Source organism: Triturus cristatus, chromosome 1_1 (genome assembly GCF_964204655.1).
Source record: "Triturus cristatus chromosome 1_1, aTriCri1.1, whole genome shotgun sequence".
Lineage (NCBI taxonomy): Eukaryota > Metazoa > Chordata > Amphibia > Caudata > Salamandridae > Triturus > Triturus cristatus.
In genome coordinates this window covers 686,083,454-686,103,154 of record NC_140579.1, presented here as the reverse complement: position 1 = coordinate 686,103,154, position 19,701 = coordinate 686,083,454, and the positions used below count along the sequence as shown (strand labels likewise).

The 19,701-nt window shown below is 46.6% G+C and overlaps 2 protein-coding genes across 3 annotated transcripts in view; one reads left to right on the top strand and one right to left on the bottom strand.

Moving 5' to 3' along the window:
• Window positions 1–11,749, bottom strand: part of LOC146870885 (syncytin-1-like) — a 401,244-nt gene extending 389,495 nt beyond the window's left edge. For both annotated transcript variants that reach the window (XM_085647113.1, XM_085647114.1), the window contains exon 1: window positions 11,496–11,749. The gene's annotated coding sequence lies outside the window, so the exon portion shown is untranslated. The remainder of the gene's footprint in view (window positions 1–11,495) is intronic.
• An 816-nt stretch (window positions 11,750–12,565) lies between these two features.
• On the top strand, window positions 12,566–16,794 carry LOC146870884 (uncharacterized). The gene has a single exon (XM_085644980.1). The coding sequence runs from the start codon at window positions 12,566–12,568 to the stop codon at window positions 16,685–16,687; it is 4,122 nt and encodes a 1,373-aa protein (XP_085501106.1). The 3' UTR covers window positions 16,688–16,794.
• The last annotated feature ends 2,907 nt before the right edge of the window (window positions 16,795–19,701 follow it).

Here is a 19,701-nt window from a genome sequence, read left to right as displayed (position 1 = left end):
AGACACGGATGAGAGACAGCTGACTGGGCTGAAACACAACAGCTCCAAACCACTTACTCCCACCCTGTACCGGGACGTAATGTTTTCATCTTCTCCTGTCCATCTGTAAGACATCCCGGTGTGGATCGATGGACAGAGGCCGGCTCTGCCATTGTAAGGGGAAAAGAATGCCCAACGACACGCATAGATAAAACACACATGAAACAGCATTACAGTCCAAGAACGCCGATACATTCTGTACGTGGCAGGTGTTACATGGAGGAGTATCATTGGTGAAGAAAAGTAGCAGGAATTTGCACTATGAAAAGTTCTGCAATGCTTCCATCTCCGAGTTGTAAAGGAAAAAATGCCGTGGAAAATACCGTCAGAGATACAGAACAGTTATTACATGTTTTACAGAGCAGTTATTACATAGGGCCACACTAACAAGACAATCCAGCTCTATGCTCATACTATACATGTCTTTTTATTTTATAGTAAAAGTGTTCTCCAGTTCAATGAGGGATCACAATGCTTGAAATGTCAAAACGTTTGCAATTCAAGGTTCAACATAAAAATACCTATATTGAAAGCAGACTCAACCACTTGCAGTCTTGAAAAAGCCCCAGGCAGTAATAGCCAGATGGGGCGTGACACATATTGGCTGTCCTCCACTGTAAACAAGACCAGAGCAGAAAATCACAAGAAAGAATAAAGAAAGTCTCATCTACAGAAAATTCTCTACTTTTTGACTCATGAATGAAATAATACTTCCAAAGCGCGAACAGCTGTTTCCAAGGAAGCGACCTGATGCTAAAGAAAACACTCCGCAGTATTTGTTATCCATATGCAAACTCTCTTCTGAATATTGGAAAGAACATGTGAGTATTTCCACACAGTAAACGCAAATATCTCTTCTCTGTCCACACCCTCCACCCTCTGTGCAGAGCTATCATCTTTACTGGGCTATGGGCCTATGGCTTACACATGCTTGCGGAGGTGGAATCACAGAGTAATGATAGTTTTCAGGTTTCATCTATATTTAGCATTTTATTTGCCCAGTCTATCAAACATCCATGTAGCAAGGTGAAAGAACCTTTTTCCCACAATTCATTGCCAAGTGTAGCAGGCCTGTCATTAATGTTGATGGTCGAATTTCCATACACCTACTTCAAACTCTACTAAACACACCAGGAATCAAGAGCACAGACCTAACACAAATAATGCACCAGATTTTTTTTTACTAACCTAGTAACTACTAGTCTTGGGGTCCGGCGTAGCGTGCTACTCACCGAAAAAACACTTCATAGCCTGCTTAGGGGTTGTAAGTGCTATATAAATACAATTACGTCCTGGCACCAGTAAACATGTTCTTGCCTCAAAACCTACCCAGCTACAAGTCAAACACATGTATGTATGGTAAAGAACATGTTTAAAAGTGTGCTATCAATGTATACTTCCTCAAAGTATCTACACTTTATGCGGGTCACCTGCCTGGGGTGGCAGATGCCATCTGGGCTTGCTCTTTGATGCCTCTGGTTCTTCTCTTGCTACCCCTGGTCTCAGGAGTCTGTGGTTAACACTCATTGGCCTTTCATGGACCACTCAACAATAACCAGGAGCCTACTGAGGGGCTGAGAGTGAGTAGCCAATCCAGTGATTTCATCTAGGGTAAAAGGATCTGCGATATCACTTCCGCTGACTCCTTGCATTTCTGCAAATCATCTTTCATTACTTCGGAAATATCAGGCAGTGTGTATACAACTGCTGAGCTCTGCAATCACATCTCTTCCACTGTAATTCCCTTTCGCAGTCTGCTACTGAGTGATTACAGGTGCGGTTATTGGAGCAATCAGGAAGAAAAGCTTGTTTCTGCCACAGCTCAATATGAAACAGGTTTCATTAGAGCGATTACGCGCCAAGAGCAATACCACAAAGCCTGTGATGGGTAACAGGAGCCTAAATAATGAATAGATACAGAAGAACTGACCAGGCTTGGACGCAATTGCAGGAATTTGTGATTTTCCATGCACAGTGCTCCAGGCGAACTGTCTAACAGTCCCAAAAGTGCACTCTAAGAGCCTCGACATACAAGGGGGCTTAATGCCTTATAAGTGTTTGGCCACGCAACAGTTAATGCTGTTTCAGTAAGGATATTGTGTTGCATAAGTAAATACTTATAAGGTCCCAAAGGCGAGACCTATTGGCTATGCCAATGCTTGTTCCTCTTTCTATGCGTACTGAAGATTAAAGAGGAAAATGCCTTTAAAATATTTTGTGCAGCAAGGTATCCCTTCCTGCACAAAAGCAATAATCCACTCAGCAAAGGCACCCTTGCAAAATGACGCAAGGGCGTCTGCGTGGCGCACAGCTGCTGTTTGCGCGCCGTGCATGGGAGGAAGACAGGAATACGCTGTATCTTGTAGATATGGCGCACTCCTGCCCTTTTATTTTAACGTACGGCAATGAAGCAGGAAGGCTTTTTCCGCTGCTATTCCTCAAAATATTGTAAAAGAGGCCCAAAGTTCTTTACAGACACAAAGTGCTTCTTATCATCATGTGTCCAATGCTCTTTAGAGATACACATCATTTCACGCCAACTATATTCATAGCTGTTCACACATTATTTCATACAATCCAAAGCACTTTACAGACTCAAGCCCATTGCGCCATCACTGCGTCACTGTGTTTGACGCACCGGCAACGCAATGGGCTTGCCCATATTTACAAGGCCACGTAAAGCCACACTGCATGACTTTTCATAGCCTTGTAAATCTGGACCCTTTAACGCATTACTCTGCATGAAAAGGGCATTCCATGGGTGGTGTTGTGGTGTTCCCACGCAATATCCACGGAACCGGACACATTCCCATTTTGTAAAACTGGGAATGAGTCATAATCCTACGCCTCCCCGGGGAGGCGTAAGGAGGCGCAATGTGGAGAAATAGTTTTATTTCTCCTTGTTTTTCCTTCTTTCTATGCGTAACCCTGTCATAGACACACACCATTCAATAGCAAGGGTGACCGTAGCAATTTACAAATGTAGCATTTCATACAAGTTGTGTCCAAAGCACATTACACTGTATACGGAGTGTCCACGTTCTTAATACCACATAGAATTTCATGCAAATTGTTTCCGAAGTCCAGTACAGGTACAATTTTTCACGTAAAATTGTGTCTAAACTACTATTCGGATCCAACACCCGTCATACAAATGTTACACTGAGCAAGTTGTAAACACAGACATTTCATGCAAACTGTTGAAAGAAATGTAGACACAACATTTCATACAAACTGCGTCCAAAACATTTTACACAAACTAAAATATGGAAAGACTATTCAAATGTAAAGTATTTTCTAACATAGTTTGTACAAATGTATAAATACAAATGCTCCAGCGCTATACAAAAGGAATAACACTCAGCAATGGAAATTCCATTATATCTTCCAATTGAAAGAAAGAATGAAAAAAATAATAAGAAGGGAAAAAGAGAAAGAAAAAAGAACTGACCATGGCCAAATAGACCGGGATAAGAGCAGCCTTGAGAGCGCATGGTCTATGGCCAGGGGCGGATTGGCACTGTGGGCACTCGGGCATGGGCCGGTATCTCAGTGCACTTTGTTTGCCGTTTTTTTCCCCTTTCCCAGTCCACAGAGAGCACTGACAGGGAGAGGGTTGTTCAGCGATTATCAGCTGTGGCCTCTTCTTGACCCCCTGCCCTGCCAAGCAATTATGTTGATGGTGGGCTGGGGAGCGGTGATTATGTGCCAGAATCAGCCTCCCTGGGGGCCAGGTGTTGTTCAGGCCTTTGAGCCATTTTCACCTCGGCCCCCCTGGGGTCCAGGCAGCCCAGAAACAGTCTTTGCATTAACACCTCGCCCACAGCCCTTCTGATTCAGGGCATAGTAGGCGAGTAAGAATAGGTCTCACTGTGGGGCCAGATGATGTTGGGAACTCGCACCATCTTCACCTTAGTACCCCTCCACCTCCATGGATGGCCCAGCAGCTGTGTTTTTTGCTTTATCCCCTCTCCTGCCAGGCCATGGCCCTGAAGCAGTGAAGAGCTGGAGAGGGCTGAGTAATGTACAAATAGCTGGGGACTCACTGTTTTCAGATGCTCCTGCCCTGGAGGGCTGGGAAATAATTTTGTAATTCGAAGGGGCCTCGCTGTTTTCAGATGCTCCTGCGCTGGGGAATAATTCTGTAATAGAAAGGAGCCTCGCTGTTTTCAGATGCTCCTGCGCTGGAGGGCTGAGGAAAAATGTTGTAATAGAAAGGGGCCTCGCTGTTTTCAGATGCTCCGGAGCTGGGGAATAACTTTGTAATAGAAAGGGGCCTCACTGTTTTCAGATGCTCTTGCGCTGGAGGGCTGAGGAATAATTTTGTAATAGCTGGGGCCTCGCTGCTTTTCAGATGCTCCTGCGGTGGAGGGCTGCCGAATAATTTTGTAATAGCAGGGGCCTCGCTGTTGTTCGGGTGCTCCTGCGCTGGAGGACTGCGGAATAATTATGTAATAGAAAGGGGCCTCGCTGTTTTTCAGTTGCTCAGCTTGTAGGGCATAGTCACCTTGGCCCTGTGTCCTTCCCAAGAACAATATCCTCCCACTTACATTCCTTGTGCGTTTCATGAAAGGGCATGCCTGTGAATGTGGGCCACGCTCCATGAATGTGGGTCACACCCTGTGAATGTGCGTGGCGAATGTGGACCACACCCCGCAAACGTGGGCCACTTTTTTCGTCAGTGCCTGGGCCAAATTGTGATCCCAATCCCACCCTGTCTCTGGTGGATCTCTGCGGGCCGGGTACTCCTTTATTGAGCAGGATTCCTCTTAAGCCAAAACCAGTACGTTTTCCACGTGCTGCTCCCAGAATTTCAGCTGTCATCAGGAGATTAAGACATCCCGCTCTTCTTACTGAAGGGGGCGGGGGTTGGGTAGAGGAGGTGGAATCTGGGAAAGGAAGGGAGGAAGATGAGGGGATGAGGAAACGGAGGAATGGTAAGGAGAGAGGAACCAGAACCAGGATGGAGCAGGAAGAGACGGAAAGGAAAGAAGATCGGAGTTGAGAGTTAACTTAAGGTGCAAAGAAAGGTCACAGATGGGGAGGAGGGAGGTGAGATGGAGAAAATGGAAGGGGAAAAAAGAGACAGGAAACAAACAGAGAGAGTTTAAATGGAGATCGCGAGTTAGTTTGCACCACAACCTGCCAGTTTCAACAGAGCCTGGGCGGGGCTGTGTGTGAACCGATGTCAGTGTTAGCAGCGCTAGCTCCTTCTAGCGTTAGCACCACAAAGGCCAGGTGTCTGCAGAACCTGGATCCACCGCCAGAGGCCGCAAAACCTGTGTCCTTTGTCGGAAACGTCTGGTCCTCGCGCCAGATAAAATACCAAGATAAGCAGGATGTGGGGCTAGTGTCAGCAGACCAGAGAGAGGCCTGTTGTCAGCAACACCAGAACCGAGCTCTGTCAGAAGAACCTCTAACCACTGTGGGCATCACTTGGTTGCTTTATCAGCAAACTGAGGTTCGGAGTCAGCCAGGCGAAGGCCCCCTACCAACTGTGCACTCTGATCTCTCGCTCTACTTGGACTTTAATGAACAGACCTCAACTTCCTGGTGGGGCAGTCAGGCCCCCTTTACCCTGAAACTCAAAATACCATGAAAGTGCAACCCCGTTCAATAACCATCAATTTATTAAAAGAAAGGCTCTTGAACATTGAAACAAGGCTTACACGGGGATACATATCAAAAACTTTCAGCCTTATGTGTGTCACTCCTTTGGAGCATCATGGTGCAACAACAGTTCACCCCCACTCTCCGAACTCCCCCAGTCATGGTGCAACAACAGTCCACCCCCACTCTCGGAACCCCCCCCCGAGTCATGGTGCAACAGTCCACCCCCACTCTCGGAACCCCCCCAGTCATGGTGCAACAACAGTCCACCCCCACTCTCGGAACCCCCCCCGAGTCATGGTGCAACAGTCCACCCCCACTCTCGGAACCCCCTAGTCATGGTGCAACAACAGTCCACCCCACTCTCGGAACCCCCTAGTCATTGTGCAACAACAGTCCACCCCCACTCTTGGAATCCCCCCAGTCATGGTGCAACAACAGTCCACCCCCACTCTCGGAACCCCCTAGTCATGGTGCAACAACAGTCCACCCCACTCTCGGAACCCCCGAGTCATGGTGCAACAGTCCACCCCCACTCTCGGAACCCACCCAGTCATGGTGCAACAACAGTCCACCCCCACTCTCGGAACCCCCGAGTCATGGTGCAACAACAGTCCACCCCACTCTCGGAACCCCCGAGTCATGGTGCAACAGTCCACCCCCACTCTCGGAACCCACCCAGTCATGGTGCAACAACAGTCCACCCCCACTCTCGGAACCCCCGAGTCATGGTGTAACAACAGTCCACCCCACTCTCGGAACCCCCTAGTCATTGTGCAACAACAGTCCACCCCCGCTCTCGGAACCCCCCAGTAATTTTGCAACAACAGTCCACCCCCACTCTCGGAACCCCCCCAGTCATGGTGCAACAACAGTCCACCCCCACTCTCGGAACCCCCGAGTCATTGTGCAACAACAGTCCACCCCCAGTCTCAGAACCCCCCAGTCCTTCAGATCATGCGTGACCTTATCCTTCCCTTTGACCGCATGTAGTACTGGACAATCTTTTGGCTAGCTTATCACATCTTTGTTACAACTGTTTTAATTTGGGTTTGTGAAATCCTTTTTTACAATATCAAAATAGACAAAGTACTTTTATTCTGGCCAGCCCCGCTGTCTAAGCATAATTTCACACCTCAAAAATGTCTTGTTCGGGGGAAGTATTTGTGCCAAATGTTTTATCTTAAAATGTGCACAACTTGTGACTACCAACAACAAAAAGAAGGGCAGAGCTACAGTCCCTATTGTTCCTTTAAACCAGGCGTAGGTGTGTAGGACCCTGACACCGATTCCCTGTGGACATTGTTAAGCAACATTAGAGGTACTTAGAAATGAATAGAAGATAGATATACCCTGCAGATTTTTCTGACATTTCTTAATTTCTTTATATTTCCCCTTGAACGCTCTAAATTCAGAGAAGGATTCTTTACCCACAGACAAGCTATGGAACTAATATTTCCCATCTGTTCCCCATCCCCTGCAGGTGGAGAAGCAGATTTTCTCAGAAGACAATGGCCACACTCAGTGACATGGCTCAGGAGGGACACAATGGCAGTGAGAGGAAAAATGTATATTGTGCTCAGTGCAGACTGAAATACTCGTGGCACTGACTGCCAATTGACCTAGAAAAGAAGGCAGAATCTGCATGTCTGTTAAAGATCAGTAGGGTCGGACTGGGACAGAAAATTGTCCTGGGAATCAAAAGAAAAGTGCCCCAATTAGTGACTTAGAAAGTGTCCCATGTTTGCAGATTTCAGCTTATAATGGTAAGCTGGTCAAGTGTTTTGCGAGGTGTGGAAGACAGCAGACCATAAAAGAGGCCCACAAACAACCAAAAAACTGGCCCACAGGCTGACCGGTCAGACCAGCCTATCAGGCCCAGCTGCATTGCCCTATAGGCCAGTCCAACTCTAGTGATCAGTATCTGCATGCCTCCTTCAAAAAGACAAGTTCATGGGAGCGATCAGTATCTGCACGCCTCCTTCAAAAAGACAAGTTCATGGGAGCGATCAGTATCTGCACACCTCCTTCAAAAAGACAAGTTCATGGTAGCGATCCGAATCTGGATGCCTGGACGCCTGCTTCAAAAAGACAAGTTCATGGTAGCGATCAGTATCTGCATGCCTCCTTCAAAAAGACAAGTTCATGGTAGGGATCAGTATCTGCATGCCTCCTTCAAAAAGACAGGTTCATGGTAGCGATCAGTATCTGGACGCCTGCTTCAAAAAGACAGGTCCATTGGTAGGGATCCGTATCTGCATGCCTCCTTCAAAAAGACAGGTTCATGGTAGTGATCAGTATCTGCATGCCTGCTTCAAAAAGACAGGTTCATGGTAGCGATCAGTATCTGCACGCCTCCTTTAAAAAGACAGGTTCATGGTAGAGATCAGTATCTGGACGCCTCCTTCAAAAAGACAGGTTCATGGTAGCGATCAGTATCTGGACGCCTCCTTCAAAAAGACAGGTTCATGGTAGCGATCAGTATCTGGACGCCTCCTTCAAAAAGACAGGTTCATGGTAGCGATCAGTATCTGCACGCCTCCTTCAAAAAGACAAGTTCATGGTAGCGATCCGTATCTGCACACCTCCTTCAATAAGACAGGTTCATGGTAGAGATCAGTATCTGGACGCCTCCTTCAAAAAGACAGGTTCATGGTAGCGATCAGTATCTGGACGCCTCCTTCAAAAAGACAGGTTCATGGTAGCGATCAGTATCTGGACGCCTCCTTCAAAAAGACAGGTTCATGGTAGCGATCAGTATCTGCACGCCTCCTTCAAAAAGACAAGTTCATGGTAGCGATCCGTATCTGCACGCCTCCTTCCAAAAGACAAGTTCCTGGTAGCGATCCGTATCTGCACGCCTCCTTCAATAAGACAAGTTCATGGTAGCGATCCGTATCTGCACGCCTCCTTCCAAAAGACAAGTTCATGGTAGCGATCCGTATCTGCACGCCTCCTTCAAAAAGACAAGTTCATGGTAGCGATCCGTATCTGCACGCCTCCTTCAAAAAGACAAGTTCATGGTAGCGATCAGTATCTGCACGCCTCCTTCAAAAAGACAGGTTCATGGTAGCAATCAGTATCTGCACGCCTGCTTCAAAAAGACAGGTTCATGGTAGCAATCAGTATCTGGACGCCTGCTTCAAAAAGACAGGTTCATGGTAGGGATCAAAGTTTCTTATTGTCTGCTTCCTCTCCTTTGACTGTGAGCCCATTTTCCTTGATCCTGGCAGAGCGCAGCTGGCATTTCTAGAGTTGAACCACCAATTACAACAGCTGGCAGATTTGAATTTGTCAGTGTATTGATTTGTACCTAGAATGTAAATGTTATGTCCCTTTATCTTGTTAGGAATTATATATTAAATGTAGAATGGCTGCTTGCATCTGGGCTGGGTGTGATGGTCTTAAGATTCTGAGTGACAGCTGGTGAAGTCCTGCGATTGTCATGGCTGGCGTCATTATGTAGCTCTACCTTGTCCAATAAATTATCTACATTTCTCATATTACACCTGTTGTGCATTAGCTCATCCCACTACAGGTGGTAGTGCATTTAAAATTCTACGACTGAAAGAGCCTGTCACTATGTTGGCTCCTGATTATATTTCTATGTGTGGTCATGGAAAATATGTTCAGAGTTGGCACAAAGTATGGAGGAGGATCCAGAGAACGCAAGCAGAAAGTGTGAGCAGATATTAATCATTACAAGCCATCAAGTTCTGGAACTCACCACCAGACAGCATTAGCAGCACTGAAGCGTATACACTTCTGAAGATAGTTGAAAACTTAGCTATTTGCTAGATAACTGTACCACCTGCATCCTAGCAACAGAGTCCAGAAAACAGTCACAACCTCTAGTGCAACTCTCAGCTTACAACCTATAAACTGCAAACAATTCAACCAGCAAACTGCTTTCATGAGGCAGGCAAGCAAAAAAGGCCTTGCCTATGGTTTTCTGTGGCATTATATGGTTATGTACTTCCATGTATAATAGTTATGGGCCACAATAATACTAAAACCATAATACACAGCAGTCAGCAACAAACTGTAACTAATACCTATTACATTCACATAATATACATCTTCCAGGAGGGTTGTCCATCACCAGCACTGTACAGCCAAAAACCAAGCATCACCAAATGAAAAGGCATCGAATAACTGAAGAGATCTGTCACAAGGTACTGAACACTTTTGGAGGTCTTTAATTAGTTAATTCACTGCAGGTCCCAAATATCTATACACACTGACCGCTTCTTTACACCTCACATAGACACTCAGATATGGATTGATAATAAAAATGCCCATCCCAACTCCACTCCTCTCTCCCTCTAACAATGCCAGCTCCGGATCACAACTATACACAAAATATTTGTGTGTAGAAAGAACCCGGTGCAGTAACCAGCTAAGCAGACTACTGCATATGTAATATAATGGTACCTGCAGAGCTGTTCAAAGCTAGCAGCATACTGAAAACCATAAAACTGCAAGTCTGTCTCACACATTTCTTCATCCAACACACTTCTATGCACTGCGTTCCACAAAGGGATACATGCACCTTGGTGGTCATAGCATACCACATGGAAACACTCACCACACAGGATCAAAACAAAAACAATATCCTTCCATCCACATACCTTACATTGTGTGGCATGCTACTCTTGTAGGCAAACACTTCAGCGCTGTACATAGGGGGAAGTAAGTGCTATATAAAAGCAGCAATACAATACAAAGCCAAGTAAAGAAAATAAGTAAAAGGTCCGTTAGAGTGCAAGATGGAAGTCACGTAAAAAAATAATGCAAGGGTGAAGGATGCATGTGCTGTGGATGTTAGTGAGTCTGACTGTTTTATGATTGTTCATAACTGCCACTCTCACGTGTCACGGTTTGAGAGCTGAGTAAACTGCTCAGTGTATGTCTCCTAGAGCAGCCAAAGGATGTGAGCACGTTGATAATCAGCCATTTCTGTGTGACAGTACTCTTGGTGCTAGTATGTGGGTTCATAGGGTGCAGGGTGCTTCTTCATACGCTGAACATATGGGGTGCAAGAAAAGGAAGATGCTCAGAGAAAGCCAGGCAGGGTGATTAGACATCCTGGTTCACCTCAACGATTGCCAGGTTTATTGGTGCTGCAAGCGTTTTACTTCTTAATATTTTTTTTATAACAAATACTGCTATTATTTCCTTATGTAGATAGTTCTAGATTAAGGTTCTTGACTTATTTATTTTTTCCTTCATTAACAAAGTTGTGGTAATGTAATGCAATTTCATACATGTAAACCTTCAATGTTAGCTAATGTATAGAGATGAATTAAAGCTTTGGTTGCTAATGTGTCTGCCTCAAGTTTAATATCATTTGCATTTGCTTTGCATGAGGATGAGGATTTGTTATGCCTATTTTGTTAGGATTGTTGTATTCATTGTTGCTGGCTTGCGTCGGGGATGGGTGTGAGTCAGAGACTTCTCAGAGTGACAGTTGATAGAGTCCTGTTGCCCACATTGTTGTGGTTACTGTAGGCTAAAACTCCTCAATAACTTCTCTACATTTCTCCAATTTGCCTGTCGTGTGTGCAGTATTAGTAATAATGTTAGTGGTGATGCATTGCGCGGGTAGCGCGAGATGCATTAGAACCACAGTGTTGTATTCCTTTGAATGTGGCTCTTGCATGGTGTGGTCGAGGTTCGAATGGCATCTAGGCAGTTGCCGTTTGATCACCGGGCTAGGAGGCCGCTCCGTGTAGTGGGCGGAGAACATTGGAATAAACGCTTCTTCTTCAAGAAATGCTTCCTGCATTTTATTTCATCTGGCGATGAGCGGGAATCTCCACCCACTAACCCATGCATGGAATTACCTGGCTGCTGCTTGAGGAAATTCACCGATTTCGGGTCCTGTTCTTCCGTTGAGAAGTTCCTCACTGATCATCCGTCACAATCAGCATTTCCAGGTCCGTGTGCTCTTTTCTGCTTGTTAGAGCACATCAGGAGGTACGTGACTTTTACTTTATTCTTCGGGAGCTGTCCGCGCTCGCGCTGTTCATCCTCGTGACCCTTCCTGGTCTCGAGCTCACAGGCAACAGTCAACGTTCTGTAATCGACGCACTATCGAGCTGACGCCATCAGCCATTTTGAATTGGGCTCGCTACAGCGTGCAACTCGCAACCATTAGCAATTTATGCAAATTCAGCCAGCGTGTTGCCATCTCTGCAGTTCGACGACACGCATGCCAATTATCAAGCATATTTTCAGCACGTAACCTCCTGCATCTGATTAAAAAGTAATTTTATGGCAAGACCGGAGGCTCCTATTATGCTTTCTTTTCTTGCTTTTATTCCAACAGCAGCAAGATAAACTAACATACCCAGAAGGCTTGGTGGAAAAACTACCAGCCAATGGAAAACGAAGAAACAAAATATTGTCCAATCATAGCTCAGCTCGTAATATAAGGTCTATCCTGACTGCGACCAGCCCTCTTTTCTTGCTGCTCGCAGTCAAGATAAGTACCTTTTAATTCATTTCAACGAAAGTTATGTCTTATGCTATGGTTATGGTGTACCTTGTTTGAATGTTCTTTTGTGCGCAGCGACGTTTCATTGCTGCTTGCCTTCGCACTCGCACGCGCGTATGCTCATTATTTATTCCTTTTAGCCCCCCCTCGTTTCTAACGACGCTTCATCTGCTCCGCGCGCGCCTCGCTTACCGGCCTTCATTTTTCCTCAAGCCGGTGGCGCAGCGCTTCGTTTCTCCTCACGACCCGACTGCTTCTCAGAATCGTTGTCACCACGCTACTTTCCGGTTCAACGCCCACTATTCACACGCCCCTTGTGGGAGGGGGTTTGTCCTCTTGTCACACGCCCACTTCATTTCCTTCAGTTTTAACCCTTTCCTTTCCAGATTTGTGTCCAGTTCTCTCTAGTATTTCATTATGTATGTTTCTGAGGAAAATAATGACAATGACGGGGAAGCATTTAAAGAGGATTTGAATACCTTTATTAATACCTCTGTGGAGCATGCTGTTGAGACCTCCATGAAACGTTTTTCCAAAACTATGGAGAATTCTATTTTAAGTTTAATGACCAAAACAATGGCCCATTCTGCGGGGAATAGCAGAAAACATAAGATGGTACTCTCTAAGGTTCCTTTGGCGTCTCAAGTGGTTGGTGAGTCTTCCTCACATACGACAGAGGACGTGGTTCCTCCCAGGCCTCCTTCCAAGGAGGGGTTAAAAAGTCCAGGTGGCAAACGTAAAGCCAAACTAAATAATCCAGAGGTACCACAGAAATTGGTCATTTCAACAATTTATGATACAGATGACGATATGGGTGACGCCACTGACCTTACTGATCTTTTTGAAATTGTGGACCCTTCGTCTTCCCCTCCTAAAAAATTGAAGTTAGATGCTTTTGCATCTGAACCAGTGCTTGACCCCGAGGGTACTCCTCTCTTCGATCCTGCTTCTATTAGACACCCTAATTCAACCGAATGGTTTCCCATTGAACACGTGGGGGAGTATATCACCGCAAGACTTCGTCTTCCACTAGACAAGACGGTTAGGGCTAAACTGAAGTCTGAGTGCCCGAAGCCTTCTCTCCCTTCCCATATCACTTCTACTCCCGCTGTAGATCAACCTCTCATTACTTTTTTCTCAAAATTTGGCAAAGATCTACGTAAAGGAGTGGATAAAGCATGGTCTTCCTGCCAAGACAAATTGCTCGATCTAGTGGGTCCCCTTGCACGTATTTTTGATATGGCAGAGGCAGCTCGCCTTGACGGCTCCGAGCTCAATCCGGAAGAAGTATCTTTGTGGGTCCAGCGAGCCTTTTGCCTTCTGGGCAATACCAACGCAGCCATGACTCATGAGCGCCGCAAGGGCCTCTTAATTAAATTGGATCCCAAATTGGCCAATCTTGCCCCTCTTGATCCTGGTGTCAAGGCCGATGGTCTTCTGTTCGGAGATTCGTTGGTGAGAGACTTGAGCAGGTTCGTCACCACCTTTGCCTCCCTGGATAAAGCACAGCAATCCATCAAGAAAGTCTTCCCATCTCGGGTTTTTGGCAGGGCCGGAAGAGGCAGGAGCCGCTCTACCGGCCGTGGTTTCCACTCCCAAGGCTCCCGTGGCTCCTTCAACTCGAATCAACAGGACTACAAGCCCCAGTTCTACCCCCAAAGAGGTCGGGGATACAGAGGCAGGGGCCAACGTGGCTTCCGCCACAACTCGTCCCAGCAAGGTAGGTGCAACAACCCCCGTTGGGGGACGTTTATCTCTTTTCCTTCACAGATGGCAGTCCCTCACTGCAGATCCTTGGGTTCTCAACACTGTCCAAGGTTATCGTATAGAGTTTTACGCTCCACCTTTTCAAGAAACTCTTCCCCCGCCGTTAGTGTTCTCCACAGAAATGTCCCTTCTGGTGTCCTCCGAAATACAAGTCCTTCTTTCCAAAAAAGCTATTCTAGCTTCCCCCTTCGATCCCTCAGGGTTTCTCAGTACTCTGTTTCTCGTTCAAAAGAAGAACAAAAAGATGAGACCTGTGATCAATCTCAAATATTTCAATCAGTTCGTGGTTTATCGCCACTTCAAAATGGAGACAATTCTACATTTACGAGACACTTTGCGTCAACACGATTGGATGATTCGTATCGATCTCCAAGACGCTTATCTAGCTGTTCCCATTCACGATTCCCACACGAAATTCCTCCAGTTTCAGTGGCAAGACGTCACCTATCGTTTTCGATCCCTGCCTTTCGGTCTTTCTTCAGCACCTTGGTGCTTCACAAAAGTGATGCGACCTGTAGTGGCTTATCTCAGATCTCTTGGGATCCGGCTCATCATTTATCTCGACGATATCCTTATCATGAATCTGGACAAACAGGCCTTATTGAACGATCTCAACATCACTCGTTCTCTATTACTCGATCTAGGCTTCCTCCTCAATTTGGAGAAGTCCTCTCTTATTCCGGCTCAGAGTATGGAGTTTCTGGGGTTTTGCATAGACTCCCCATCTGCTTCCCTTCTTCTTCCTCAGTCCAAGATCTCCAATATTCATGCGGAAATTTCTCAGGCGCTCCGCCGTCCATTAATATCTCTCAGATCCCTAGCAAGGATTGTCGGCCTTCTCTCGGCCTCCATTCAGGCAATCTTCCCGGGTCCCCTTCATTATCGGGCTCTTCAACGCCTAAAGATCAGACATATTCGGCAAGGCCTTGCATATTCCGATCAAGTAAAATTAGATCTCGAATCTCGTCAAGAACTTCATTGGTGGATGAACCATTTAGATGCTTGGAACGGTCGAACCATTTTCGCTTCCGCCCCAGATCTTGTATTAGAATCCGATGCAAGCCTGTCGGGTTGGGGCGCCCGTTGTGGACCAATATCGACTGGAGGTACATGGTCAAAAGAGGAGTCCAAATTGCACATCAACTGTTTAGAGATGCTTGCAGGCTCCTTTGCAATTCAGAGTCTGGCAAAGGACAAAGTAAGTTGTACCATCCTCCTTCGCATGGACAATGTTTCTGCGGTTCGCTATATAAACCATCTCGGTGGCACCAAGTCAAAGGTCCTGGCAGACCTAGCAAAGAGCCTTTGGGAATTCTGCCTATCCAACAATCTCTCGCTCTCTGCGGAGTATCTTCCAGGGGATCTCAACGCCGTCGCCGATTGGCATTCTCGCTATCTCCGGGATTCCAGCGATTGGAAGCTTCTTCCCTCCGTGTTTCTCTCCCTCTCTCGGTTGTGGGGTCCTTTCTCAATAGATCTCTTTGCTTCTCGACTGAATTCTCAGTTGCCCCGCTTTTACAGCTGGCGTCCGGACCCTCTGGCTCTGGCGACCGATGCCTTCCTTCAAGATTGGTCCCTCCACCTCAATTATGCGTTTCCTCCTTTCCTGTTAATCAACAGAGTCCTCTCGCAGGTACGTCGCCGGATGACGTCTCTGGTAGTGGTAACTCCCTTCTGGCAGTCCCAGATTTGGTTTCCGTCTCTCCTAGAGTTGGCGGTGGACTTTCCCGTCCTTCTTCCCCCACTTCCCGATCTTCTCTCGGACCCCCTGGGCAATCCTCACCCTCTAATTGTCGACCAATCACTGGTGCTGTCCGCATGGAAAATTTCCAGCCTTCCTCTTCTGATCTCGTCATTTCGCAGGAGGCTTCAGTCTTCATTAGTCGTGCATGGGCCCCAGGCACCTCCAAGGCTTACAAATCCGCCTGGTCTCTTTGGTCAAGCTGGTGTCTTCAAAAATCAGTCGATCCCTTTTCAGCCTCTTTAAATTTTATTGTTAACTTCCTGGCTTCTGAGGCCAGTTCTGGCAAATCTTATCGTACTATTAATCTGTACAGATCCGCCATTTCTCTCAATCATGCCCATATCGATGGAAAACCTGCGGGAGCTCATCCCTTGATCTGCAGATTGCTGAGAGGAGTTCGTTTTTCAAAACCTCCGTTGGCTAAGTATTCTACTTTATGGGATGTTAATCTGGTTTTACAGTTGTTTTCTAATTGGCCTGATAACTCTGCTCTTTCTCTGAAAATGATTTCTGCCAAACTCACTATGTTGTTATGTTTACTTTCCATTAAAAGAGTATCTGATGTGAGGGCCATGGATGTCTCTTCTCGCCAATTCACTCCTACTGGTGTGCTGTTCCATATTCACAAACGCACAAAGACTAATTTAAATACTGTGTTCTATCCTTATTTTCCCTCCAATCCCAAGTTGTGTGTAGGTCAATGCCTAAGAGTTTATGAGAGTAAAACCTCTGATCTCAGGACTTCCTCCAGCTCCCAACTTCTGATTTCCTTCCGTAAACCCTTTCACCCTGTTTCTTCTGCCACTCTGGCCCGCTGGGTTCGTTGGGTCATGTCCCTGGCCGGTATTGACGTCTCCGTTTTTGGAGCTCATTCCACTAGGGGAGCCATGGCTTCTAAAGCCTTTTGGGCTGGCTCCCGTCTGGAGGACATCCTAAAATCAGCAGATTGGTCTAATGATACAGTGTTTCGTACATTTTATTGTAAACCTGTTGTTACTGCATCTTCTTTAGTGGTAGATATGCTTTAAACAAGCATAATAGGAGCCTCCGGTCTTGCCATAAAATGTAGATTTTCCTAATATATTATGACGGAAAGTCTTAATTTTATTAAAGACACGGAGGCGAGTATTATCCCGCCGCAACACTTCTAACAATTGTTCTCCCTCCCCACAGGCACTCCAGCGCTTCCACCAGCGTCATCCTGAGGTTTTCCCGGATCCTGCCAAGATCGCTTCTTTGGTTCCATCGCCTACCATGCTTGGATCCGAACTCCTCTCCGAGTCTCCTCTACTGCTCTTTGGAAAGGAAGTCTTCACGTGGACTCTATCTTTATGCATTTTGTTATCCGTTACTCCTTTATTTTTGTATTCTCTGTAATTGCTCGCACAAGAAAGAGGGCTGTTCGCAGTCAGGATAGACCTTATATTACGAGCTGAGCTATGATTGGACAATATTTTGTTTCTTCGTTTTCCATTGGCTGGTAGTTTTTCCACCAAGCCTTCTGGGTATGTTAGTTTATCTTGCTGCTGTTGGAATAAAAGCAAGAAAAGAAAGCATAATACTCGCCTCCGTGTCTTTAATAAAATTAAGACTTTCCGTCCTAATATATTAGGAAAATCTACATTACACTTCCTTCTCAGCGTGTTTTCAATCCAGCACTGCAACACGCACGTCAATCAATGCTTGGGTGTCACATATACTTATACAACCTCGATTAAAATCCGGTGAATTGTGACGTGCACATGCTGGAGCGGGTTATGGCAAAATTTTGTATACCCACCCCATTTTGAATGTCGTTTTACTAATTAGATGAATTGATTAATTATAATCGTACTAATGGTTTGGAGTGATGTGGAACTAACTAACCAACCTTATTAATGACCGAAATACACGTGGGATTTGCATTTGCATGGCCTAATTAATTACGTAAACTAAATTTCGTAGGCATATTAATGATAGATAATTAGAATGTTGCATGATTGTTTTGTAACATATTTTTATTGACATTTTCAAAGTTCATATACTGTACATTATACAGATCTATCGAGCAGTTATGCCATATAGTACAGTATGCGGTATCACACATCACCTGCATCGACTAGTGGAGAGTCAGCGGGGAGAAGAAACATTTAAATACATCACGATGTGTGTATCCAATGGGCTCTGATGCATAATATGTCACTTGAACTGGGGTGTAACACAGGTATAAACTAGGGAAGGGGCATGGAAGGTCATATCCGGTCCTCGCAAGCGAGTGCATAAATCGTCGTATGGGTATGGCGCCTCTATGACCCGTGATTGCACTTCCTCTTAGGTTTGACCTGCAACTGTGATAGTATATCCAATACTGGGGCTTTGTATGTGATCATGTCGTCGGTGTATTACGGGGTTGGTCGGATAGGGTCTGCGACTGCGCTTGCAGGGCTGACAATGTGGGTGTGTCGTCTTTAGGGTCCTCGCCCGGGGTTAGCTGCTTAAACTGATATAATAACATGGCCCATTCCATGGATATAGGGGTCTTGCGGACCCCTCTCACCTCCTCCTCCCGCAGTGTCTCCTCCTCCGCCGCCGCCCATTTGTGTGTAGCTCCCACCCACGCCGCCAGCGGAGGGCCGGTTGGGGATCGCCAGTGCATGGTAATGCTGCCTTTGGCTAATAGTACCGCAAGGGAGAGGAAGCGAGTCCGCACCCTGTGTTGCTTGCGTGCGCGAAAGATACCTAGGGCACTGGCCTCCCATGAGTTCATGCAGGTAATCCCTGTAAGGTCACCCAGAGCAGTGTGAATGTGTTGCCAAAAAACTTGGATAATAGAACAACTCCAGAACATGTGTTGGAAATCTGCATCCTGCGCATGACATCTGGGGCAAAGGAACTGCGTGTCGGGGTAGAGTCGTTGGAGGCGTGCCGGTGTTAAATAAGCTCTGTGAAGTATGTAATATTGAATGTATTTAAAGCGTGCGTTTCTAGATACCTTTTTGGGGTACTCCAGAGCCCTCTCCCACTCCTTCTCGTGAAGCACGCGCCCAATTTCCGCCTCCCATGTGGCCCGCAGGGTCTCTAGTGGTTTATTGGTCAGTTCTCGTATGGCTTTATAGAGCCATGTGGTTAGATGGCACCCCGCGCCCATGTGTAGGAGCATGTGGAGAACTGGGTGTGTGTGCGGTTCCCCATTTGCAAGGTCATGGTATGGCCGGTAGCTATCTAGTAGTTGGCGGTGAAGCAGGAACTGCCCCGGAGGAAGGTCGTATTCATCCACAAGATTGCGGAATGGTCTTAGCTGCCCGTCCTCAAAAAGGGATTCCATCTCTGTAATGCCACAAGACGTCCACGTGCGAAGCACGCTGTTTGTGTAATAGTGTTCCCGTTTGGGCCATCCAACCAAAGAGAGTAAAGGGGAATACAATGGCGTCCCCGAGGACATGCAGTGAATTCTGAGCATGCACCTACGCGCCACCGCCACCTGAAGGGGGTGCGTACGTTTCGGTTTAGTGTCTGGGAGCAGTAGGCGACGGATCTCTGGAACCGATATCCGCCCTGCGATGGTGTGAGTTTCCACAGTGTACCTGTCTGCCGTCCAGTGAGAAAGCCACTGCAGCTGTGCCGCCAAAAAGTAGGCCTCAAATGAAGGAGTGCCCAGGCCGCCCTGTGTGGTTGGCAATTGCAATTTTTCCAAAGCTATTCTGTGTCTGGTAGACCCCCAAATTAGCGCGCTGAGGAGGGAGTCCAAGTCCCGGAAAAAGGCTCTAGGCGGGGTCACTGGCAAATTGGTAAAAAAGTATAACACTCGTGGGACCATGATCATTTTGGCCAATGCCACTCGTCCAATTGGGGCCAGCGGAAGGCCCTTCCAAAATCCGACTGCAGCCCTAATGCCCGCCAACGCCCTGTTATGGTTACCCTCGAAAATATCTGTTGAGGAGTGATAGAGACGGATCCCAAGATACCTAGGGGCCTCCGCAGTCCAGGGCACTCGTTGAGTACCAAGTCTAACCTTCTGCGGGGGTAGACCCGGGTGTAGCGGGTATATCGTGGACTTATCCCA

Coding starts and splice junctions, on each gene's coding strand:
- LOC146870884 (XM_085644980.1), top strand. CDS start 12,566: ATGTATGTTTCTGAGGAAAATAATGACAATGACGGGGAAGCATTTAAA.